Source organism: Atractosteus spatula, chromosome 2 (genome assembly GCF_055471065.1).
Source record: "Atractosteus spatula isolate fAtrSpa1 chromosome 2, fAtrSpa1.hap1, whole genome shotgun sequence".
Lineage (NCBI taxonomy): Eukaryota > Metazoa > Chordata > Actinopteri > Semionotiformes > Lepisosteidae > Atractosteus > Atractosteus spatula.
Genome location: NC_142707.1, coordinates 50,121,571 through 50,147,576, shown reverse-complemented (window position 1 = coordinate 50,147,576; position 26,006 = coordinate 50,121,571). Strand labels below are relative to the sequence as shown.

General features: G+C 51.8%; 1 protein-coding gene across 1 annotated transcript in view; it reads left to right on the top strand.

Annotated features, from left to right (window-relative positions):
- alk (ALK receptor tyrosine kinase) overlaps positions 1 to 26,006 on the top strand; it is a 261,813-nt gene that overhangs the window by 223,842 nt on the left and 11,965 nt on the right. Inside the window, exons 9-20 of the mRNA XM_088908651.1 lie at positions 1,093 to 1,262; positions 1,894 to 1,988; positions 5,162 to 5,299; positions 12,107 to 12,278; positions 13,148 to 13,295; positions 14,286 to 14,402; positions 15,317 to 15,467; positions 15,771 to 15,947; positions 19,044 to 19,142; positions 19,800 to 19,961; positions 23,739 to 23,852; positions 24,505 to 24,691. Of these exons, the coding sequence (XP_088764777.1) occupies positions 1,093 to 1,262; positions 1,894 to 1,988; positions 5,162 to 5,299; positions 12,107 to 12,278; positions 13,148 to 13,295; positions 14,286 to 14,402; positions 15,317 to 15,467; positions 15,771 to 15,947; positions 19,044 to 19,142; positions 19,800 to 19,961; positions 23,739 to 23,852; positions 24,505 to 24,691 (1,730 nt within the window). The remainder of the gene's footprint in view (positions 1 to 1,092; positions 1,263 to 1,893; positions 1,989 to 5,161; positions 5,300 to 12,106; positions 12,279 to 13,147; positions 13,296 to 14,285; positions 14,403 to 15,316; positions 15,468 to 15,770; positions 15,948 to 19,043; positions 19,143 to 19,799; positions 19,962 to 23,738; positions 23,853 to 24,504; positions 24,692 to 26,006) is intronic.

Below are 26,006 nucleotides of genomic sequence, written 5' to 3'. Positions count from 1 at the left end.
CGGCAGACATTCGAAAATGGGGCTGATGGGGCTGATAAAGACGTCACCTGCCATTGCACCTGCAGTGGACATGCCCACAGGAAATTGTTTTGTGTGTGGGCTGGTGCTGGTGTCAGGGACAGCAAACCCTGTGCAAAAGACCTCAGGCTTAAACCTCAGAGGAGGTTCTCACCAGCTAGTGTCCCCTCACATTAAGGCAGATTTGCACCAACTACTGATGCTTAAAGAACACAATACCGCTGTCCCTCAGGGGGTGTTGAGCCAGCTGGTAGTTGGCACGTCAGTAGCTGGCCTTTTTAAAGTTTCTCCAGTTCAGGTGCTGTCACAGAGGGTCCGAGGTGCTCCGCCAGCCCTGGACCCTCAAGCAGCCCGGGGCCTGTGTCGGTCACAACCTGTCTAATGTCTTGGGGTTCCCAGGGTCCCACAATCAGTGTCTCTTCCACATCTGCCCCTGCGTCCCTGAGAGAGGTACAGGAGCTCCATCATCTGGAGAAGCCAGAGCTCATACAGGCAGAAACATGATTAGTGCGAGTCGGTCTCATGCACTGGCTTAGCCTCAATGGACGTACGATTTAGACTTTGCCATTTCCTCTGCGCACCTGGTTCGTCAGTGGTTAACATGTTGCTGCTGTGTGCAGCTGAGAGAGCAGAAATGAGCATCAACACCTCTGCTCTAAACGTGAGGAGAATACGTCTGTCTCATCATGGAGGCGCTGATTACACCTACACAAGCGCTGCCTGGCAGCCGAGAGCTGTACCGCAGCAGCACACATTCTGACCTCTGACCCCGTGACTGGAGTGCACGTGGAGGTCAGCGCAGGGCTTGGTGAGGTTACGACCCGGGTCTTGACCAGCAGTGAAGAGTGAGGCTAATCTGATCTCACCCTTGACCCCCGTGAGGGACCTTGAAAAGTCTAAAACATAACTTTCAGAATAGAGTTCTCGCCCGCCTCCGTCTGCGCTCTGGTGTCCTGCGGGAGGAGAAATCTTGGGCTGGTGCTGAATTTAAATGAAAGAGCTCAGCAGTCTGTACCCCCACTGCCCCCAGCCTGGCTCCCGCCGTGAGCTCTGACAGCTCTGTGTGCCCTGCAGGTGCGGTTCCAGCTGTGTCAAAGAGGGCACCAGCAGAGGGCGCTGTCGCTGTGGGTGGTGGAGAACGGCACGGGGCTGGAAGAGAAGCAGAGAGTGTGGCAGTCAGGGGGCAGCACCCAGGGGTGGGGCTGGAGCCTTGTCTCCCTCCCCCTGTACGGAGTGACAGACTGGTAAGACCAATCAGAGCGCTGCACAGGAGGAAACTGTACCCGCTGTTTCAAGAGAACCCTGATTTAAGGCTCGATGCTTAAAAAAGAGTAAAATACAGGCCTGAGAGTCTGTGAGTTGAATTGCTGTCTTTAACAAGACACAATCAGTTCTTAAATGAACACTGCAACCCATAAATAAACAGTGCCACCCATGCTTGGCATTTCAAAGTGTATCATCCACTTCGGCATGCAGTCCTTGTCAGGCCTGGTCCTCAGAGTGCAGTCTGAGTGCTTCTGAAAGCAACCTCCAGTGCCGTAATTCAGGACTGCAGAGACAAGTGACAGGGAGGTTGAGAAACACAGTCTGCTTCAGACCAGGAAAGGAAGAAAGGGGCACACATGCGCAGACACAAGCAGCAGATGGCACAGGGTGCACCTCCACCTTTCACTTTCTGGGCATTCAGGCAGTGCTGGGTGTTGTCCGAAGTCAGCCTGTGTGGAGACACTGCGTGAGCTGGGGACTGACAGAATCTGCCTCTGTTCAGCCCAGCCAGTGGCTCAGAGTTCTCTGGGTTACCCTGAGGCTTAGAGTCTGCTCCACTGTGCTTGTGCCAGGGTGCCATGCTGGTGAGGATTTCCTGTGTCTCGGCAGGTTCTGGCTGCAGTTCAGTGCTGACAGAGGAGACGGGTTTGGACCTGCGATCACCGTGGACAACATCTCTCTCAGCCCAGAATGCTTCTTGGCCTGTAAGTACCCACAACTCCCTACACTGCACATTCTCTACAGGCACATTGACAACCCCCTGGCACAGCATTCACTGACACTCACTGGCAACCCCAGAGCACACTAACACTAACACTAACATCCAGCCTCAGGGAACAGCTCTCACCGACGACAATCTCACTATCAGAACGCCTGGGCGCAGTTCTCACTGGTGACAGGCTCACTGGCAGCACCTGGGCACAGTTCTCACTGACGACAGATTCACTGTCAGAGCACCTGTGCACAGTTCTCACTGGTGACAGGCTCACTATCAGAGCGCATGGGCACAGTTCTCACTGGTGACAGGCTCACTATCAGAGCGCATGGGCAAAGTTCTCATTGGTGACAGGCTCACTGTCAGAGTGCCTGGGCACAGTTCTCACTGATGACAGACTCACTGTCAGAGTGCCTGGGCACAGTTCTCACTGACTGGTATTAAGGGACTGTCCTTCACTAACAGGCTGTAGGAACTGAGTCTCTTCAGTCTTGAACAGAGAAGACTGTGAGGAGACCTGATACAAGTATTAAGGGACTGTCCTACACTGACAGGCTGAAGGAGCTGAGTCTGTTTAGTCTTGGACATTTAAAACTGAAAACAAGAGGCATTTCTTTACACAAAGGGCGTTAGGAGCGCGGAACAAGCTTTCCGGCATGTTGTTGAAGCTGATACCCTCGTTTCTTACAGCAGCTGGATCAAAGCCTCAGGTCAATTAACTACCAGCTACCTAAGATGGACAGATCTTGTTTCAGTCTTCTCTCGTTGATAAACATTCTTATGATCTTAGATTTCTGAAAGTGAGCTTAATCTTGCCAGTCTAGGTCCAGGTGGGGCTTTTTGCTCCTTTATGTTTTAGCGGAATCTGTTTGCAGTTACTAGCTTGTAGCAGCTCATTAGGAAACTGAGGGTCATCCTCCTCGCTTCCCTGCACTTTGCTGGATGCTCCGCAGAAGAGGCCCTGCAGGTGCAGAAGAGCCCCGCTGCTCCACATAAGAGCTCCATAGATGGGGAAGATGAGTTTTCTCCCCTGTTGAGGAACTGACAATTACAGCAAGATATACTGTAAGATATACTGCAGCTCCACTGTAGTGCTGCCCAGAGACTCACGTCAGTGAATATCATTAGAGGCCCTGCTGACTTTAACCCACTCACATCGCTTGTTTTACAGCCCAAAATGAGCACCAGGGGAATTTAGCTGCAGATCTCTCCCCTGAGCACTCTCAATTTCCTTTCAGAGCTTGAAAGAGCCGGTCTGTCTGTTTTTTCTGCAGACAATAGATGGCAATGATGCTCCTGAACAATTTATTGCATTGGCTCCCAAAAATATAGAGCACAGTGATGACCAACATCATCAGAGGCCAGACAACAGTTGTACTGAAAAACATACCCCAGACGGTACTGAGTCTACTGCATCTGTCTCTGATTCGCATTCACACTGTCTCTGATTCTACTGACATCTTCTCAGATTCCCATGACACTCTCAGATTCCACTGATATTGTATGTGACTCCACCCCACAGAGAGAGGTACAGTCAGTGACTCTGCCCACAGAGAGGTACAGCCTGTGACTCTGCCCACAGAGAGCAGTACAGTCTGTGACTCTGCCCACAGACAGCAGTACAGTTAGTGACTGCCCACAGAGAGGTACAGTCAGTGACTCTGCCCACAGAGAGAGGTACAGTCAGTGACTGCCCACAGAGAGAGGTACAGTCAGTGACTCTGCCCACAGAGAGAGGTACAGTCAGTGACTCTGCCCACAGAGAGGTACAGCCTGTGACTCTGCCCACAGAGAGGTACAGCCTGTGACTCTGCCCACAGAGAGCAGTACAGTCTGTGACTCTGCCCACAGACAGCAGTACAGTTAGTGACTGCCCACAGAGAGGTACAGTCAGTGACTCTGCCCACAGAAAGAGCTAGTCTGTGACTCTGCCCACAGAGAGGTACAGTCAGTGACTCTGCCCACAGAGAGAGGCACAGTCTGCAACTCAGTACTGAAACGGTTTAGAAGGTTAGAAGCAGAACATACCCAATGCCAGGAGCTGGTGCAAACCTGTAACTCCAGCCTAGCTTTCCCCTGAGGTCTGCCATTACAGAGGAGAAATTCCGACTCCCAGGTCACCTTCTAGCTCACTTTTACATTCCTGAGTTCTGCCATCAAATCCACATGGAAATGTGTGTTGAAATGCCATAGTGTGTGTCTTTCTGCCTTGAAAAGAGTTGCTCTGCAGTCACATAGTTCCAGCATGCAGAGGCTAGTGAGGGGCACCTCTCTTCCCGCAGGAATGTAACAGTTGTAAAAGGACAGGTGGGGAGCTGCGTCAGCATGCATCGACTGCGAAGGAACAAGCAAAGGTTTATTCCCTGCTGAAAAGAGAAGAAAGGCAACACAACGTTTCATCTGTGGAGCCTTCTTCAGGTGACACACCCGAAGAAGGCTCCACAGCCGAAACGTTGTGTTGTCTTTCTTCTCTTTTCAGCAGGGAATAAAGCTATTACTTGTTCCGTTGTAAAGGACTGTCTGCTCAGGTGCAGGTTTGTGCAGGAGAGGTGGCAGCAGACACGATGCTCTCAGCACTCAGACATCTGTACCCACAGCTGGAGCTCACCGGCACGCGCTGATTAATGTTCTGTTTGCAATCAATGCGAATTTGCATCTTCAGCGTTAATGGTGTTTATCAGCAGCCTGGCAGCTCGGTGGACTGTCTCCTTTCAGGCAGGGCACTGCGTGATTTGCTGATGCTACAGAAAAACAGGCAACACTTCACATTCTGCCCCCTAATTACTCTGCGATTAAAATGCAATTACTCCAGATTTCCACACTATCGCCTGTACGTTAAACTTGCTTCAGATTCAGTTCCATACCTGCGGTTTCCAAATGCATCCATGTCTCTTTGTCCTTTTCAGAATTCTCTTCCTATTAAGCTGTGCAGTGTGCAGAGTAGGACTTCGCCACAGCACGATAGCTTTGCAGATGGTAGATTAAATCACAGGGATTTAAAATGCATTGCAGTTATAGTCACAGCAAATAAAAATCCCAAAGTCATCTTCTCTTCTGGTTGTTACAGGGGGTAGAGTGTGTGACACCCACGCCCCAGAGGAAACCTCTGGCAAGCCCTGCTACTTCTTACTTTTTTGTATCTTTCTCCTTGCCCTCTCTTAGCCAATGGGGACCTTCCACCCCAGGTCACCCCGGTGACGGTCGCCACGGTGCCTCCAGAAGTGACCAATGAGCACGCGGTGATCGATCCACCAGAAGAGCCTGTGTCTGACCCTGGTAAGATCCCAGCCGGGAACCCGGGTACAGCTGTCATGTCGCAGTGTGCCAACATGCCTCAGCCCTGTGGCTTTAGAGTGCTGCTTTACCCTCTGTGTTTTTAGCTGCACACCCCCTTAAACCAGCGCTGCCTGGCTCAGATCCTGAAGTATCTCCCAGTTTACAGAACTGGTCAAATTACAGCACAAATGTAATAAATGAATATAATGAAAACCCAAACAGTCCAACCAGAGGATGAAATCGCCAGTTCCTTCAGAAACACTCTTTTACCTCCTGCTGAATCACCATGCTGGAGCCCTCATTCAGTAGCTACACTCTCACTCCTACGTTAGACTACGAGACATGTGTTGGAGAAATTTTTTAAAAGATAGTCGGGAGTCCATCTCAGAAGTTAAAAGACGTTTTTATTTCATGTGCATAGAAGATGCTAAGTGTATTTTTCTCAAAGTAATTAAAATAGAACAATCCTTAAATATTGTTCTGTTTTCCATCATGCTTCCCTGTGCTTACAAGATTGGCAGTGTTCCAACATCACACACATCTTCCTACCTCCCTATTTGTTAAAGATAACTCCTGTGAATGCAATTGGTTACTTAGGTTCGTATTGCGCATTCCTATATAGCAGTATAGAATTGCATAGTAGCCCTTTTAGAACCAGTTCTAAATGTCCACCTTATAAAATATTGCATCTTCTGCAGTGTGTAGAAGGTTCACAGAGACCCTCTCAACACAGGTTACAAATGAAAGGAGGCCATTCAGCGCCTCTTAACATTTAGTAACCAGAACAGGGTGTCCAGTCCTGGAGGGTCAGCGTGTCTACAGGGTGTCCAGTCCTGGGGGTCACTGTGTCTACAGGGTGTCCAGTCCTGGGGGTCAGTGTGTCTGCAGGGTGTCCAGTCCTGGGGGTCAGTGTGTTGCAGGGTGTCCAGTCCTGGTCCTGGAGGGTCACTGTGTCTGCAGGGTGTCCAGTCCTGCAGGGTCAGTGTGTCTGCAGGGTGTCCAGTCCTGGTCCTGGAGGGTCAGTGTGTCTGCAGGGTGTCCAGTCCTGGAGGGTCAGTGTGTCTGCAGGGTGTCCAGTCCTGGTCCTGGAGGGTCACTGTGTCTGCAGGGTGTCCAGTCCTGCAGGGTCAGTGTGTCTGCAGGGTGTCCAGTCCTGGTCCTGGAGGGTCAGTGTGTCTGCAGGGTGTCCAGTCCTGGGGGGTCAGTGTGTCTGCAGGGTGTCCAGTCCTGGTCCTGGAGGGTCAGTGTGTCTGCAGGGTGTCCAGTCCTGGAGGGTCAGTGTGTCTGCAGGGTGTCCAGTCCTGGGGGGTCAGTGTGTCTGCAGGGTGTCCAGTCCTGGTCCTGGAGGGTCAGTGTGTCTGCAGGCTGTCCAGTCCTGGTCCTGCAGGGTCAGTGTGTCTGCAAGTGTCCAGTCCTGCAGGGTCAGTGTGTCTGCAGAGTGTCCAGTCCTGCAGGGTCAGTGTGTCTGCAGAGTGTCCAGTCCTGGAGGGTCAGTGTGTCTGCAGGGTGTCCAGTCCTGGTCCTGGAGGGTCAGTGTGTCTGCAGAGTCTCCAGTCCTGGAGGGTCAGTGTGTCTGCAGGGTGTCCAGTCCTGGAGGGTCAGTGTGTCTGCAGAGTGTCCAGTCCTGCAGGGTCAGGGTGTCTGCAAGTTTTCTAGGTCTGTACAAAAAGGAACATCTGGAAAGCTGGAAAAGTTGCCTAATTGGTGTGACCTTGGTCAAAAATGAGTTGATTGAGCTCATTAAGAGCTGAACTGCAATGGTAACACACAGACACACTGGCCCTCCGAGAGAAGAACATTGATCTGAGAATCCCATCTAGTTAAATAAACAACTGGAGAAAAAATGTCACTGTTATTTTATCACAAGGCTAAAGCAGTTTAAAGCAGATCAATTCACATTTAATAAGCCAATATGCTGGTGAAACGAAACATTTTTTTCTCTTATTTGTCCTGCCAGCAGACACTGAGCCTCTCCTACTTGAACAAGAACTTTGCAGACAGCTAAAGCTTTATTAGTAAATGTCAGCTGCGCGCCAATAGAAAACCTTTTGGAAAATATCATTTATTTTGAGCCCAAGAGCTTTATGTTCAGATTTCTGTTCAGCTGTGCCTGCTGCACACTCTTTCTTCTCTCGAAATGCAGGATGCAGCAGTCTGTGACGATCAACACAATTTCCCTCGTGTTCGTTTGACGTCTGCCTGATTAAACTGCAACAAATTCCATTGCTGATCATGACATGTGTTGATTACAGGGTCTGGCTGATGTGTTAATTGGAACAGCTCTAATATATAAACAAAATAACACTTTTTTTCGGAAGCAACACTGAAACACAAACCAGAGCACAGGTGAAAACTGTGTGAAAGTGTATTTCACACAGAGACGCAATTCTTTACACAAAGAGCTGTAGGAGCAGGGACCAACTGTGCAGCCATGTTGTTGAAGCCTATACCCCGGATTCCTTAAAGAAACAACTGCATGAGATCCTAGGATCAATTAACTACTAACTACCAAGCAGGCGTTTATAAGAATTTGGGCTTGTTACCATTCTTATGTTTAAATTATGCAAACAGCTCATTCGTTTTTTTGTTCCTCAGTTAAGAATAACTTTCTAGAATCAAATTGAAAATTCATTACTCATCCAGCTTCACTGGGGAATAGATGTCCATTGTCCTCATGGAGCCTTGGTCCCAGTGTCTTACTTGCCCTGTCCTCTAGCAAGCTGAGGGCTCCAGTCCACTGTACTGGAAGTCACTTACTCAACAGCATGCTGGCCACACAGCTGGAGGTATAGACTCTTCTATGGGCTGCTTTTGTGCACAGCTGATAGCAGGTCATATATTTTTGCAAGAACCTCTTGAATTGTAAATGACTTTCACGAGGAATGACGGCAGCTGAAAGCTTGGGAGAAATTAGAGTTTATTGGGATGTGGAGATTTGGCGTAACCCGCTGGGCTGAGGGCCAACCTCCCGGCTGTTGGACGGGGAGGATAGGACCCCCATGCGACCACTGGGGTAGCTGCAAAGGTGGAGAGGGGGTGGAGGAGGGATGAGGAAAACGAACGAGGAAGAGGAGAGGGTGACGTTTGATATATATGGAGACCGGTTGCTTACGTCAGGATTAGTGAGAATTGCAGCAGCTGTGTCGAATGAGCTCGGCTGCTTTCATTCCTCCCGAACTTTCATTAAAAACTCCATTTGTTTCATGTATAGTTATTGCTGTAGCTCTGGGAGGCAGAGTTTGTGTTGCTTGGGTGTTATCGGAGACCTGCTGTGAGAGTTCGATTACATTTTAATAAGAGTGATGACAGTTACTGCAAGGATGACAGAGTGATGGAAGAGGAGGACGAACCAGGAGATGAAGGGAGAGCATGAGAAGGAAGAGGAAGAAGAGGAGAAAAATGAGTCAACCCCCTGCCAACAGGAAACAGGATCATGAGGAGTGCACTTCCTCTCCCGACAGGAAACGGGAATGTGAGGAGATGAGGAGTGCACTTCCTCTCCTGACAGGAAACGGGAATGTGAGGAGATGAGGAGTGCACTTCCTCTCCTGACAGTAAACGGGAACGTGAGGAGATGAGGAGTGCACTTCCTCTCCTGACGGGAAACGGGAACATGAGGAGATGAGGAGTCCACTTCCTCTCCTGACGGGAAACAGGAACATGAGGAGATGAGGAGTCCACTTCCTCTCCTGACAGGAAACGGGAACGTGAGGAGATGAGGAGTCCACTTCCTCTCCTGACAGGAAACAGGAACATGAGGAGATGAGGAGTGCACTTCCTCTCCTGACAGGAAACGGGAACGTGAGGAGATGAGGAGTGCACTTCCTCTCCTGACAGGAAACGGGAACATGAGGAGATGAGGAGTCCACTTCCTCTCCTGACAGTAAACGGGAACGTGAGGAGATGAGGAGTGCACTTCCTCTCCTGACAGGAAACGGGAACATGAGGAGATGAGGAGTCCACTTCCTCTCCTGACAGTAAACGGGAACGTGAGGAGATGAGGAGTGCACTTCCTCTCCTGACGGGAAACAGGAACATGAGGAGATGAGGAGTCCACTTCCTCTCCTGACAGTAAACGGGAACGTGAGGAGATGAGGAGTCCACTTCCTCTCCTGACGGGAAACAGGAACATGAGGAGATGAGGAGTCCACTTCCTCTCCTGACAGGAAACGGGAATGTGAGGAGATGAGGAGTCCACTTCCTCTCCTGACAGGAAACAGGAACATGAGGAGATGAGGAGTCCACTTCCTCTCCTGACGGGAAACGGGAACGTGAGGAGATGAGGAGTGCACTTCCTCTCCTGACAGGAAACGGGAACGTGAGGAGATGAGGAGTGCACTTCCTCTCCTGACAGGAAACGGGAACGTGAGGAGATGAGGAGTGCACTTCCTCTCCTGACAGGAAACGGGAACGTGAGGAGATGAGGAGTGCACTTCCTCTCCTGACAGGAAACGGGAACGTGAGGAGATGAGGAGTGCACTTCCTCTCCTGACAGGAAACGGGAACGTGAGGAGATGAGGAGTGCACTTCCTCTCCTGACAGGAAACGGGAACGTGAGGAGATGAGGAGTGCACTTCCTCTCCCGACAGGAAACGGGAACGTGAGGAGATGAGGAGTGCGCTTCCTCTTCTGACAGGAAACGGGAACGTGAGGAGATGAGGAGTGCACTTCCTCTTCTGACAGGAAACGGGAACGTGAGGAGATGAGGAGTCCACTTCCTCTCCTGACAGGAAACGGGAACGTGAGGAGATGAGGAGTGCACTTCCTCTCCTGACAGGAAACAGAAATGTGAGGAGATGAGGAGTGCACTTCCTCTTCTGACAGGAAACGGGAACATGAGGAGATGAGGAGTCCACTTTCTCTCCTGACGGGAAACAGGAACGTGAGGAGATGAGGAGTCCACTTCCTCTCCTGACAGTAAACGGGAACGTGAGGAGATGAGGAGTCCACTTCCTCTCCTGATGGGAAACAGGAACATGAGGAGATGAGGAGTCCACTTCCTCTCCTGACGGGAAATGGGAACATGAGGAGATGAGGAGTCCACTTCCTCTCCTGACAGGAAACGGGAATGTGAGGAGATGAGGAGTCCACTTCCTCTCCTGACAGGAAACAGGAACATGAGGAGATGAGGAGTCCACTTCCTCTCCTGACGGGAAACGGGAACGTGAGGAGATGAGGAGTGCACTTCCTCTCCTGACAGGAAACGGGAACGTGAGGAGATGAGGAGTGCACTTCCTCTCCTGACAGGAAACGGGAACGTGAGGAGATGAGGAGTGCACTTCCTCTCCTGACAGGAAACGGGAACGTGAGGAGATGAGGAGTGCACTTCCTCTCCTGACAGGAAACGGGAACGTGAGGAGATGAGGAGTGCACTTCCTCTCCTGACAGGAAACGGGAACGTGAGGAGATGAGGAGTGCACTTCCTCTCCCGACAGGAAACGGGAACGTGAGGAGATGAGGAGTGCACTTCCTCTCCCGACAGGAAACGGGAACGTGAGGAGATGAGGAGTGCACTTCCTCTTCTGACAGGAAACGGGAACGTGAGGAGATGAGGAGTGCACTTCCTCTTCTGACAGGAAACGGGAACGTGAGGAGATGAGGAGTCCACTTCCTCTCCTGACAGGAAACGGGAACGTGAGGAGATGAGGAGTGCACTTCCTCTCCTGACAGGAAACAGAAATGTGAGGAGATGAGGAGTGCACTTCCTCTTCTGACAGGAAACGGGAACATGAGGAGATGAGGAGTCCACTTTCTCTCCTGACGGGAAACAGGAACGTGAGGAGATGAGGAGTCCACTTCCTCTCCTGACAGTAAACGGGAACGTGAGGAGATGAGGAGTCCACTTCCTCTCCTGATGGGAAACAGGAACATGAGGAGATGAGGAGTCCACTTCCTCTCCTGACGGGAAATGGGAACATGAGGAGATGAGGAGTCCACTTCCTCTCCTGACGGGAAACGGGAACGTGAGGAGATGAGGAGTCCACTTCCTCTCCTGACAGGAAACGGGAACGTGAGGAGATGAGGAGTCCACTTCCTCTCCTGACAGGAAACGGGAACGTGAGGAGATGAGGAGTGCACTTCCTCTCCTGACAGGAAACAGAAATGTGAGGAGATGAGGAGTGCACTTCCTCTCCTGACAGGAAACGGGAACGTGAGGAGATGAGGAGTGCACTTCCTCTCCTGACAGGAAACGGGAACGTGAGGAGATGAGGAGTGCACTTCCTCTCCTGACAGGAAATATGACAGCAGACACTGCGAGTCACGAAGGCCTGTTCAGAAAATGACTGGTTTGAGTCTCAGTGCGAGAAGATGCTTGAATCTCCACACTCCTCTCCCATTAGGAAATAATAAATGAATGTTTTGGATGCTGGTTCAGAAAGTTTCGGGGCAGGGTGTCAGGGCAGAGAAAGGAGCTGCTTTAGGCCAGCCAGTGAGGGTGGAGACTTCTGCCTCTAACAGCTCGTTGCTCTTAGACACTACTACTCCCTGAGCACTGGTATGAAGACAGCCGTTGATCGCACTTTAAATACTGTATATATAGTTTTCTTTTACACACCACACACAGTAAGCTTCATGCACATTGCATGACCAAGATGGTACATGTGCACCGTATGTTTTTTGGGAGTGTGTAGGACTGGGGGCACTTGGCCAGAGCTGCCATCTTGTCTGAACCTGCCATCTGCTCATCACACACACACTGTGCCAGGACATTCCCCCCACCAGCCTTCTGGGAAATGTAGTTCTGGCCAGAGCTGCCATCTTGCCTTCATCTGCCATCTCCTCGCAATAAACACTGTGCCAGTCTAAACTCTGCCTCTCTCTTATGTGCAGTTTCAGTGGAGAACCTGATATTCAGCACCTGCGGGGCCACAGGGTCACGAGGGCCCACACCCACACAGTGCAGCAACGCCTACCGCCACAGCAAGGTCAATGTCACCGTGGTGACGGAGGGGCCGCTGAGGGGTGTCCAGATCTGGAGGATCCCAGCGACCGGCGACTACAGGTAACGCAGGCAGGATGAGCACAAGGGGAGCCCAGGTAAAGTGCACCCCATCTTCCGAGAGCGAGACGGAAGATTTCAAGCAGAAAGAGACACTGTGTCCACGTGTCTCTGATCCTGTCTGTCTGTATTTCCATCTCTCTGTGTCCACGGGTGTCTGATCCTGTCTGTCTGTATTTCCATCTCTCTGTGTCCACGGGTCTCTGATCCTGTCTGTCTGTATTTCCATCTCTCTGTGTCCACGTGTCTCTGATCCTGTCTGTCTGTATTTCCATCTCTCTGTGTCCACGGGTCTCTGATCCTGTCTGTCTGTATTTCCATCTCTCTGTGTCCACGTGTCTCTGATCCTGTCTGTCTGTATTTCCATCTCTCTGTGTCCACGTGTCTCTGATCCTGTCTGTCTGTATTTCCATCTCTCTGTGTCCACGGGTGTCTGATCCTGTCTGTCTGTATTTCCATCTCTCTGTGTCCACGGGTCTCTGATCCTGTCTGTCTGTATTTCCATCTCTCTGTGTCCACGTGTCTCTGATCCTGTCTGTCTGTATTTCCATCTCTCTGTGTCCACGGGTCTCTGATCCTGTCTGTCTGTATTTCCATCTCTCTGTGTCCACGTGTCTCTGATCCTGTCTGTCTGTATTTCCATCTCTCTGTGTCCACGTGTCTCTGATCCTGTCTGTCTGTATTTCCATCTCTCTGTGTCCACGGGTCTCTGATCCTGTCTGTCTGTATTTCCATCTCTCTGTGTCCACGTGTCTCTGATCCTGTCTGTCTGTATTTCCATCTCTCTGTGTCCACGTGTCTCTGATCCTGTCTGTCTGTATTTCCATCTCTCTGTGTCCACGGGTCTCTGATCCTGTCTGTCCATGTCACAGGATCACAGGTTACGGTGCAGCAGGGGGGCGCAGTGTAGAGGTCACCGAGAGGTCACACGGTGTGTATGTCGTTGCGGAATTCCTGCTCCAGAAGGACGAGCTCCTCTACATCCTGGTGGGCCAGCAGGGAGAGGACGCCTGCCCCAACGTAAGTGTCTCAGTCACCCCGACAGCGGGTCCCATCGCAGTCGTGTTCCAGGCACCCTGCTGGCACTGGGCAGGTTACACTCTCACACGCAGGCCTGGGCCAAATCCAGCCTTTGAAGTTCTTACTGTATATTCCTCTCCCACATGATGCCAGAGGGGTCAGATAGGAGTGGAGGTCGAAGGACAACCAGCAAACCAACCAACCATCCATCCATCCAATTCAGTGTCATGGGAGCGCCACAGCCTCTCGGCAAGCAACAAGGATACCCCCTCGACTGGAATTGCACCCCAGGAATTGAACCAGGGCCCAGCACTGCAAGCCGTTCTATCACTATACCTCCCTGCAGGGTGACCATGGAGCTGGAATCTGATTTTGGAGGACCTCCTGGACCCCCAGGGCTCCAGACAGGCGGAGGACGGAGACAGGAAGCAGGATGCTAGCAGGTGCAGGCTGGGAGCAGGCCCTGCCCTGGGGCTGCAGTGCGCCGGCGCTGACGCTCTGGCTCGGGATTGGATTCATCTGGCGTTGTGTGGTGGAACCCGGAGCCCGGGAGTCCAATCCAGAGATCTGTGGCTGCAGCAGACGGGCTTGCTGTAATACAGCGTGAAATTGGATTTTTGAGCTGAATCTGCAGGAAGGGCTTGCGTCTCGTGACTCACTGTCCTCCCCCCCATGAAGCACGCTGACAGGGTGGGCCGCAGCGGGATCAGGAGCTCTCTCAACGGAACTCCATCGCCACTCAGATTCTCAAGTGCGTTTGTTCAGTGAAGACAAGAGGGGGCCGTTCAAGTGAATCGATTGGGCACCCACAAGTTTGACCCTCTGTTTCTCCTGGACCCAGTCAATTTGAAGTTCTTGTTGGTTTAATGAAACATGAGACAGTGCTCTGTCTGGATGCTCTGTGTGGCGTGGCCGCTAGCAGATTTGAGAGAATCAGTACTTGCTGATCTCATGGCCCTCTCGCTCTCTCCCTGTTCCCCTGTCCTGCAGCCTGACCCCGCCTTCAACCAGCTGTGTCTGGGGGAGAGCAGCCTGACGGACAACAAGACCAGGACGATGATGGCGGGAGGGGGCGGGGGCGGGGGCGGAGCCACCTACGTGTTCAAGGCAAGTGTGAGCGGGCTGTTTGTGACATCATCGGCAGGGAGTGTCATGGTAACACAACCCCAGCTCAGACCCCTGGAACAGGACTGGTTCTATAGTCCTAGCAGAATAAGGACTGTAAAAAACACATCTGGTTTGGTGGTGCATTTTTACAGTAGGGCAATCTTACAGTCTTTGAGCTAAAGCTGTTTTTTTCAGCATAGGTCTTTGCAGGCAAATGGACGTCCGTGCCTCATTAAATTTTACTGTGGTATGCAATAGAGAAAGCAGTGATCCTAGTGAAAAATATATCAGGATAAACTCTTATACGGTGTGCAGTGTGAGATTCAGGCTTAGCAGTGTCGCAGTGGTCAGGGCTCTGGTCTTGTAACTGGCAGCTTTTTAACCGTCCTTAACCCCTCACCCCAGAGCTGTCTGGCAGACTGGTCACTGCCAGCGCAAGCACAAGCCGGGCCTGGATTCCCAGGAGAATCAGGGAATGACGCCAGTGGACCAGTAGGGGAAATGGGAAATCCAGAAAGGGGCCATGGAGCAGCGCTGTTGTTCCAGCTGATGAGACACTGAGCTCTTCATTACAGTCCCACCCATTAAAAACTCCACCAGACCTGCAGTTAGAGCAGGGGTACTAACCTCATGTCCTGGAACTACATGTATGTTGAATACTCCCTGATAATCCTAATAACGTTTGGCTGACACTTTTATCCAAAGCAACATATATTTATAGCTGGGTATTTTATCAGAACAGTTCAGGTCAAGTGCTGGCTCAGGGGTACAGCAGCAGTGTCTGTCATGGAACTCAAACCCGCAATCCCCAGATCCGAGCCCAGAGCCCTGGCCCCAGGCGCGTAGAGCCGGCGTGTGTGACTGGCTGTGTGTGGCCCAGCAGCGGTGTGGTCAGGCCTGTGCTGTGCTTCCAGGTGGTGGGAGGGGTCCCGGTGCCCCTGCTGATCGCGGCCGGGGCCGGGGGGCGGGGCTACAGCAGCGGCCAATCGAAGGACGAGGAGGAGGAGGAGCTTCTCGAGACCGACCCCTCTGTCCCGGGGCAGAACGGCCGCTCGGGCGCTGCAGGTAACGTCCCAGGGCGATTCCAGACCAGACCCTGATCTGATGTCATCTCTCGTGCTGTGTGATGTGTGTTTTGGGGTGCTGTGGGGGACCCTGATCTGATGTCATCTCTCGTGCTGTGTGATGTGTGTTTTGGGGTGCTGTGGGGGACCCTGTTGTGATGTCATCTCTCGTGCTGTGTGATGTGTGTTTTGGGGTGCTGTGGGGGTCGCTGTTCTGATGTCATCTCTCGTGCTGTGTGATGTGTGTTTTGGGGTGCTGTGGGGGACCCTGATCTGATGTCATCTCTCGTGCTGTGTGTGGCAGGGGGTGGTGGTGGCTGGAATGACACTTCTCCAGTGCCCTGGGCAGGACAGTCCCTGGTGCTGGGGGCCCTGGGGGGTCAGCCGTGCCCCCAGTCTCTCCCCGGCTGGAAGACCCGAGGGGGATTTGGGGGCGGTGGAGGGGCCTGCTCCGCAGGAGGGGGAGGAGGAGGGTATATCGGTAAGTCCGAGGAGCACAGCCTGCCAGCCAGAGGACACCCCTCTGAGCCCCACACTGTGTTAGACATTAAACACACACTGAACACTAACACACATTAAACTCTCTCACACAGCTACACACTGAACTGTCACACACTCACTCTCTCACACAGCTACACACTGAACTGTCACACAATAAACTCTCTCACACAGCTACACACTGAACATTAACACACATTAAACTCTCTCACACAGCTACACACTGAACTGTCACACACTCACTCTCTCACACAGCTACACACTGAACTGTCACACACTCTCTCACAGCTACACACTGAACTGCACAGACTCACTCTCTCACACAGCTACACACACTGAACTGTCACACACTCACTCTCTCACACAGCTACACACACTGAACTGTCACACACTCACTCTCACACAGCTACACACTGAACTGCACAGACTCACTCTCTCACACAGCTACACACTGAACTGTCACACACTCACTCTCTCACACAGCTACAAACTGAACTGTCACACACTCACTCTCTCACACAGCTACACACTGAACTGTCACACACTCACTCTCTCACACAGCTACACACTGAACTGTCACACACTCACTCTCTCACACAGCTACACACTGAACTGTCACACACTCACTCTCACACAGCTACACACTGAATTGTCACACACTCACTCTCACACAGCTACACACTGAACTGTCACACACTCACTCTCTCACACAGCTACAAACTGAACTGTCACACACTCACTCTCTCACACAGCTACACACTGAACTGTCACACACTCACTCTCACACAGCTACACACTGAACTGTCACACACTCACTCTCTCACACAGCTACACACTGAACTGTCACACACTCACTCTCTCACACAGCTACACACTGAACTGTCACACACTCACTCTCACACAGCTACACACTGAATTGTCACACACTCACTCTCACACAGCTACACACTGAACTGTCACACACTCACTCTCTCACACAGCTACAAACTGAACTGTCACACACTCACTCTCTCACACAGCTACACACTGAACTGTCACACACTCTCTCACAGCTACACACTGAACTGCACAGACTCACTCTCTCACACAGCTACACACACTGAACTGTCACACACTCACTCTCTCACACAGCTACACACACTGAACTGTCTCACACTCACTCTCTCACACAGCTACACACTGAACTGTCACACACTCACTATCACACAGCTACACACTGAACTGTCACACACTCACTCTCTCACACAGCTACACACTGAACTGTCACACACTCACTCTCTCACACAGCTACACACTGAACTGTCACACACTCACTCTCTCACACAGCTACACACTGAACTGTCACACAATAAACTCTCTCACACAGCTACACACTGAACTGCACAGACTCACTCTCTCACACAGCTACACACTGAACTGTCACACACTCACTCTCTCACACAGCTACAAACTGAACTGTCACACACTCACTCTCTCACACAGCTACACACACTGAACTGTCACACACTCACTCTCTCACACAGCTACACACACTGAACTGTCACACACTCACTCTCACACAGCTACACACTGAACTGCACAGACTCACTCTCTCACACAGCTACACACTGAACTGTCACACACTCACTCTCTCACACAGCTACAAACTGAACTGTCACACACTCACTCTCTCACACAGCTACACACTGAACTGTCACACACTCACTCTCTCACACAGCTACACACTGAACTGTCACACACTCACTCTCTCACACAGCTACACACTGAACTGTCACACACTCACTCTCACACAGCTACACACTGAATTGTCACACACTCACTCTCACACAGCTACACACTGAACTGTCACACACTCACTCTCTCACACAGCTACAAACTGAACTGTCACACACTCACTCTCTCACACAGCTACACACTGAACTGTCACACACTCACTCTCACACAGCTACACACTGAACTGTCACACACTCACTCTCTCACACAGCTACACACTGAACTGTCACACACTCACTCTCTCACACAGCTACACACTGAACTGTCACACACTCACTCTCACACAGCTACACACTGAATTGTCACACACTCACTCTCACACAGCTACACACTGAACTGTCACACACTCACTCTCTCACACAGCTACAAACTGAACTGTCACACACTCACTCTCTCACACAGCTACACACTGAACTGTCACACACTCTCTCACAGCTACACACTGAACTGCACAGACTCACTCTCTCACACAGCTACACACACTGAACTGTCACACACTCACTCTCTCACACAGCTACACACACTGAACTGTCTCACACTCACTCTCTCACACAGCTACACACTGAACTGTCACACACTCACTATCACACAGCTACACACTGAACTGTCACACACTCACTCTCTCACACAGCTACACACTGAACTGTCACACACTCACTCTCTCACACAGCTACACACTGAACTGTCACACACTCACTCTCTCACACAGCTACACACTGAACTGTCACACAATAAACTCTCTCACACAGCTACACACTGAACTGTCACACACTCACTCTCTCACACAGCTACACACTGAACTGTCACACACTCACTATCACACAGCTACACACTGAACTGTCACACACTCACTCTCACACAGCTACACACTGAACTGTCACACACTCACTCTCTCACACAGCTACACACACTGAACTGTCTGTCTCTCACGGCTGCACACTAAGCTGTCACAGACTCACTTCTTTCCTGCTGAGCCTGAGCGTGTGTCTTTCTCGTTACTGCAGTATGAGGGGTGTTTTTTCACTGACTGAGCTTGCTTTCCCACTGTAGTTTCTTCAGCAGTCGCTCTGGGTGAGCCGTTCTGTCTGCCATCACAATACAGACTGCAGCCTGTTGGGCGTTTTCTTTCACACACTGTGCCTCGTGCCCTGAGGTTCCAGTACACCAGCTTGTAATTCCTGGTTCAGCCTCCTGAGAAACGCCTGTGCAGATGCCTGTTGAAGTCAGTTTTTGAAACATCACCCTGTAAGGTGCCACGTCAGTAAGCTACTTGCTCGTTTCTTGTCATACCCCTCCCCGCCCACAGGTGGCAGCACCTCACAGGACGATGATCCCACAGAGGACGGGGGGGATGGGGTCTCCTTCATCAGCCCTGAGGGCAAAGCCTACCTCATGCCTTTGAAAGGTAGGACACGAGGACCAGGAGCCACCTGTCAACGCCTGTGTATTGTGAGCGTAACAGCGGCATGCGCATTGTGCTGATGCTGAAGGTTTGGGAATGGGGCTCTCAGCTCAGAGCACCACTGCTTACCCAAGCTAAAATATGTCTAAGAGAGACGAGGTTTCTCCTTCAGCCCCTCATCTGTGGCTAATGCGAGTGGTGGCCAGGCCCGGGTCAGACTGTCTCTGAGTGGAGCCGCTGGGCAGCGGACAGTGTCCTGGGCTGGAAGTTCACCTGGCTGAAACACAGAGATCCTCCAGGGTGGGCACTCCAGTCAGAGCGAGCTTGATAACCGCCTCTCTCTCCCTGTCCCCCTGTCTCCCTGCCCCCTGCCCCCCATCTCCCGTCCCCCTGACCCCGTCTCCCTGTCCCCTGCTCCCCATCTCCCGTCCCCCTGACCCTGTCTCCCTGTCCCCCTGTCCTGTCCCCCTGTCCCCTGCCGCCCTGTCCCTGTCCCCTGTCCCCTGCCCCCCCATCTCCCTGTCCCCTGTCCCCCTGTCCCCTGCCGCCCTGTCCCCATCTCCCTGTCCCCTGTCCCCCTGTCCCCTGCTGCTCTGTCCCCTGTCTCCTTCCGCCCTGTCCCCATCTCCTGTCCCCCCGTCCCCCCGTCCCTGTGCGCAGTCATGGAGAGCCATGGGGAGGTGTTGATCTCCATGAGTCTGAACTGCAGTCACTGCGAGTCGGGAGAGTGCCGGCAGGAGAGCAGCTCTTTCCAGATAGAGTGCTTCTGCGAGCCGGGGAAGCTGCTCGCCCCCGACCGAGTGTCCTGCCTGAACGCCACAGGTACCCCCGCTCCGCCCGGGCCACAGCGCAGGTCTTGTGTGACCTTTGCACTCAAGAAATACACACTCAGTACATTTTTGAGGAGCAAGCCTCGTTTCCACATCACAGGTGATAATTATTGCAGGGCAATAGCGCTTTCCCCTCTGTAAATAAGAATAGTTACAAACTAGAGGAGGACGTCAGCCCTCTTGGAAGTTATAATAGTAATCCTTCCACTTAGGTGGGGCTGCACACTGCTGGGGGTGGAGGGGATCCCCATTACCTGTAAAGCGCTTTGAGTGGAGTGTCCAGAAAAGTGTTGTGGAAGTGTGAGGAATTATTATTACACAGGACACTCCACTCAAAGCGCTTTACAGGTAATGGGGATCCCCTCCACCACCAGCAGTGTGCAGCCCCACCTGGATGACACACCGGCAGCCATAATGCACCAGTGCACTCCCCACACACCAGCTCTCAGTGGGGAGGAGAGCAGAGTGATGAAGCCAGTTCAGAGATGGGGATTATTAGGAGGCCATGATTGGTAAGGGCCAATGGGAAATGTGCCCAGGACACCGGGGTTACACCCCTACTCTTCGAGAAACGCCCCGGGATTTTTAATGACCACAGAGAGTCAGGACCTCGGTTTTACGTCTCATCCGAAGGACGGTGCCTTTTTACAGTGTAGTGTCCCCGTCACTACAGTGGGGCATTAGGACCCACACAGACTGCAGGGTGAGCGCCCCCTACTGGCCCCACTAACACCTCTTCCAGCAGCAACCATAGCTCCCATCCAGGTACTGACCAGGCTCACACCTGCTGAGCCTCAGTGGGCTGCCAGTTGTGAGTTGCAGAGTGATATAGCTGCTATTAGTTATTAGTTAGTTGATCCAAGGTTTTCTGACTGCTTTACTGGAAGACCTCATCCAGCTGTTTCTTGAGAGAAATGAGGGTATTGGCTTTAACAAACATGGCGGGGTAGTTTCCACCTGTGTGCTCCTGGTGGTGTTTCATGGTGGGCTCTGAAGAGCTTTAGAATCTTATAATCCTCCTCAGCCCCTCCACCAAGGCCACTACACAGCCTTCACACATCGTACACACTTACACACATCACACCTGCAGCCACACCACCCACACAAGGTCTCAGGCTGCAAGCCAATTCCCGCTACATGGAACGAGGAAGAAGATCAAATGAGTAAATAGCACATACTGTACTGTAGTTGACATTTTCTGCATGCAGTAATTGGGTTGAAGGTTTAGAGAATGCCAATATTTTTAGCTGTGATTGATAAAATCTCAGTTATAGTCCTCCTGCTGTAAAGCACATTTTAAGAGAACACAAGATGTGCTTTAAATGATGCTGATGCAGAGCCTGTGGAGTCACCACTGGGAGGATCTAAGATTTAAGATAAGATGATATAATTGTATTGTCCCTCCAAAAGGATGGAAATTTGTCTTTGGCATCACCATACAAAAAATAGTCAACTCAACATAAAAACAAAATCAATTTTAAAAAAAGCAATAGCCCAAGCAACGCTACCATACAGATACAGATACAGTACCCAGATCTCACGCTGCCCATGTTACACTATCATTACAACCATCCGATAGCTTCATATAGGGAGAAATCACTTTGCTGTGTTTAATCTGCCGATTGCACAGGAATCAAAGGCGTTCTTGTATACAGTGCGTTTTTCTTGCTCATGGGCTTTCTGACACACATCCCCGAAGACAGCTGTTGAAAATGGGAATGAAGAGGGTGGGAGGGGTCATCAACGATAAGATGATCCCTGCTTTGAACTGCAGTATAAGATATCTCTGTACTAGTATTTATATTGAAATATATAATACTACAATATCTCCTAGCAGTAATCAAACTTCTGGTCCATTTCCCTTTACTTTTATTAATACTCAGCCTGCCATACCACACAGTGATATCAAATGTAAGGACGCTTTCTACCAGCACTATATAAACCCTCTCTAACACACTTTTATCCACCAGCAAACCCTTTCAGCTTCCTGATCAAAAACATAAGCTGACCTGCCTTCTTAAAAACGCAACTGCAAAGTTTGAGTGTTCATCTATTACTGTCCCGAGGTATTTAAAACCTCCACCGGCTGGTTAATAAGAGATAGAGGTTGAAAATCTAACGTACAGCATTAATATCACAAGTAGCCAGGTAGTTCTGCGGTTTAGTCAAGAGTAGTATGCAACATGCTTGACTGACGCCACCTTTCCAGTTTACAGTATCTGTTCCAAGTGAGTCTCTATCACTGCCAGTAGATAATCCCACGAAGGCGATACCACCGGGTGCTTTAACAGATTAACAGAAGTTCTCTACGTTATCTTTGCCTGCATATAAATGGAAATTAACCAAGGTGACAAAACACAGCCCTGGGGAACACCAGTATTTAAAACAATTTCTTTTGAAAATGCACTGTATAGAAGAGCACACTGTGGGTGACCTGTTGGAAAATCCCTTAACCATGTTATAAGCCTTATAAGTGAACTTCCAAACCCCAGGACTGTTCCAATAGCATGTGGGTCTGGAACATATTAAATCCTGAACTAAAATCAATAAAATACGTGCATCTGATTGTTGTACATGACTAGTCCCTCATACAGTAGTTCTTTAAAAGCAAATTGCAATTGAGATTTACAAACATCCCTCTGTACGCTCCTAGCCGACAGGGCACTGAGTGTTACCAGCCGAGAGTCACTTAGTGCTTTGGCCTTAGGTTTTGAGGTACAGGTACAATAGTCAAAACTTTCCACATACTCGGAACAATTCAAGAAGCAAGTAATGCCTGAAATCAGTGAGTTAGAATTCCCCTAAGCCAATTATCTGCACCTTTCCCCACAAGCCATCTGGGCCAGGTGCCGTGTGTGGCTTAATCTGGGAGACACTTAACCCCCTCTGTCTCACTCAGCCGCAGAGATGAACTTCTGGGAATCCCCTCAATTATCTCATTACATTTATCTGTGGAATCAACATGTTAAATCTTCCATAAAAATAATTAAGATCATTCACAAAGGGTGAGCTGGAAGCACAGTTCTCATTCTGTGTTTCCCCACCTCTACCCATCATTGCATTAAGCCTCTTCCACGCTTGCTTAGGATCGCCTAAACAGATCCCGTTCTCAACTCTGTCTTACAAATCCTTTTTAGCCTTCCCCGTTTTTGACCTAAACTCCCTGTCTTTCCCCTTGACTCCAGGGGCTCACACGGGGCTCTCCCCAGAGGGACCGTGAATCCTTAAAACTCGACACGCTGTGCACCTACTCCCTGTATTTCCAGCTTTTACAATCCACATTCTTTCACTGCCCGTCTGTAGCCTGAGGAATCTTGCTGATTTCCTGTTCATTGTTGGCAATATGGGGTTGTCTGCATGGGGTCTAGAGAGGAAGTCCTTATTTTGCAATTCTTACAGTTTTTCAAAGAAGCCACAAAAGCCACATTTCTTTACACAAAGGGTGGTGGGAGTGTGGAACAAGCTGCCCAGCCATGTTGTTGAAGATGATACTCTGGCTTTTTGCAGGAAACAGCTGGATGAGATACTGAGGTCATTTAACTACTAACTAAAAACCAGTCCAGACTGGCCAAATGGCTCCTCCTAACCTTTCTTATGATCTTATGTTCTTGAAATGTGGGGACATGTGTTAGAGCACTCCTGGCATTGTGTGTTTGGATTTTCAGAAAAGCCTTTTTTCCCAGATTCCCTTTGTCCTTGGGGTTGTATAGTGTGGTTGTGTGGGAGCCCGTGTCCCTGTAGATGGATGTGCTGTATTGTCTCTCCACAGAGATTCACCCCCTGAACACCCAGCCCCATCTCTCTGAGCTAGCCCTGGGCCTGTCCGTGGGCACCTCTGCCCTCATCGCTGCTCTGCTGCTAACAGTCTCTGCCTTCATGATCAGTGAGTAATGACAACTTCAGCCTTCGATACAGCTTGTAACACTGACAGACAGAGAGAGACAGACACACTGTAACACTGAGAGACACAGAGACACACTGTAACACTGAGAGACACACAGACCCAGAGAGATGCTGAGACACACACCTGTAACACTGAGGGACACAACAAACACACTGTAACACTGAGAGACACATAGACCCAGAGAGACGTTGAGAGACACACTATAACACTTAGAGACACAGCAACACACTGTAGCACTAAGAGACACCCAGAGAGACACTGAGAGACACACAGACCCAGAGAGACGCTGAGAGACAGAGACACACCTGTAACACTGAGGGACAAAGCAACACACTGTAACACCGAGAGACACACAGACCCAGAGAGAGACACTGAGAGACACAGAGATACACTGTAACTCTGAGAGACACTGAGAGACACACAGACACAGAGAGACACAGAGACATACTGTAACACTGAGAGACATGCAGACACATTGTAAAACTAAGTCAGACACACAGACCCAGAGAGACGCTGAGAGACACAGAGACGCATTGTACCTCTGAGAGACACAGAGGGACATGTGGAGACACGCACACACACGCCTGCACACTGTGCCACACAGAGTGTCCGTGTCTGTCTGACTCCGCAGTGTACCGCCGGAAGCACACGGAGCTGCAGTCCATCCAGCTGGAGCTGCAGAGCCCGGACTGCAAGCTGAGCAAGCTGAGGACCTCCACCATCATGACCGACTACAACCCCAACTACTGCTTCGCTGGCAAGACCACGTCCGTCACCGACCTCAAGGAGGTGCCGCGGCGCAACATCTCCCTCACCAGGTCAGTGCTGCAGCAGGGCTGGGGTCTGGGGCTACAGGAGGGCTCTGGGGTTGGAGGTCTGGGGGTCTGGGGCTACAGGAGGGCTCTGGGGGTCTGGGGCTACAGGAGGGCTCTGGGGTTGGGGGTCTGGGGGTCTGGGGCTACAGGAGGGCTCTGGGGTTGGAGGTCTGGGGGTCTGGGGCTACAGGAGGGCTCTGGGCTACAGGAGGGCTCTGGGGTTGGGGGTCTGGGGGTCTGGGGCTACAGGAGGGCTCTGGGGTTGGGGGTCTGGGGGTCTGGGGCTACAGGAGGGCTCTGGGGTTGGAGGTCTGGGGGTCTGGGGCTACAGGAGGGCTCTGGGGTTGGGGGTCTGGGGGTCTGGGTCTACAGGAGGGCTCTGGGGTCTGGGGGTCTGGGGCTACAGGAGGGCTCTGGGGTCTGGGGGTCTGGGGCTACAGGAGGGCTCTGGGGTTGGAGGTCTGGGGGTCTGGGGCTACAGGAGGGCTCTGGGGTTGGGGGTCTGGGGGTCTGGGGCTACAGGAGGGCTCTGGGGTTGGGGGTCTGGGGGTCTGGGGCTACAGGAGGGCTCTGGGGTTGGAGGTCTGGGGGTCTGGGGCTACAGGAGGGCTCTGGGGTTGGGGGTCTGGGGGTCTGGGGCTACAGGAGGGCTCTGGGGTTGGAGGTCTGGGGGTCTGGGGCTACAGGAGGGCTCTGGGGTTGGGGGTCTGGGGGTCTGGGGCTACAGGAGGGCTCTGGGGTTGGGGGTCTGGGGGTCTGGGGCTACAGGAGGGCTCTGGGGTTGGAGGTCTGGGGGTCTGGGGCTACAGGAGGGCTCTGGGGTTGGGGGTCTGGGGGTCTGGGGCTACAGGAGGGCTCTGGGGTTGGGGGTCTGGGGGTCTGGGGCTACAGGAGGGCTCTGGGGTTGGGGCTCTGGGGGTCTGGGGCTACAGGAGGGCTCTGGGGTTGGGGGTCTGGGGGTCTGGGGCTACAGGAGGACTCTGGGGTTGGGGGTCTGGGGGTCTGGGGCTACAGGAGGACTCTGGGGTTGGGGGTCTGGGGGTCTGGGGCTACAGGAGGACTCTGGGGTTGGGGGTCTGGGGGTCTGGGGCTACAGGAGGGCTCTGGGGTTGGGGGTCTGGGGCTACAGGAGGGCTCTGGGGTTGGGGGTCTGGGGGTCTGGGGCTACAGGAGGGCTCTGGGGTTGGAGGTCTGGGGGTCTGGGGCTACAGGAGGGCTCTGGGGTTGGGGATCTGGGGGTCTGGGGCTACAGGAGGACTCTGGGGTTGGAGGTCTGGGGGTCTGGGGCTACAGGAGGGCTCTGGGGTTTGGGGGTCTG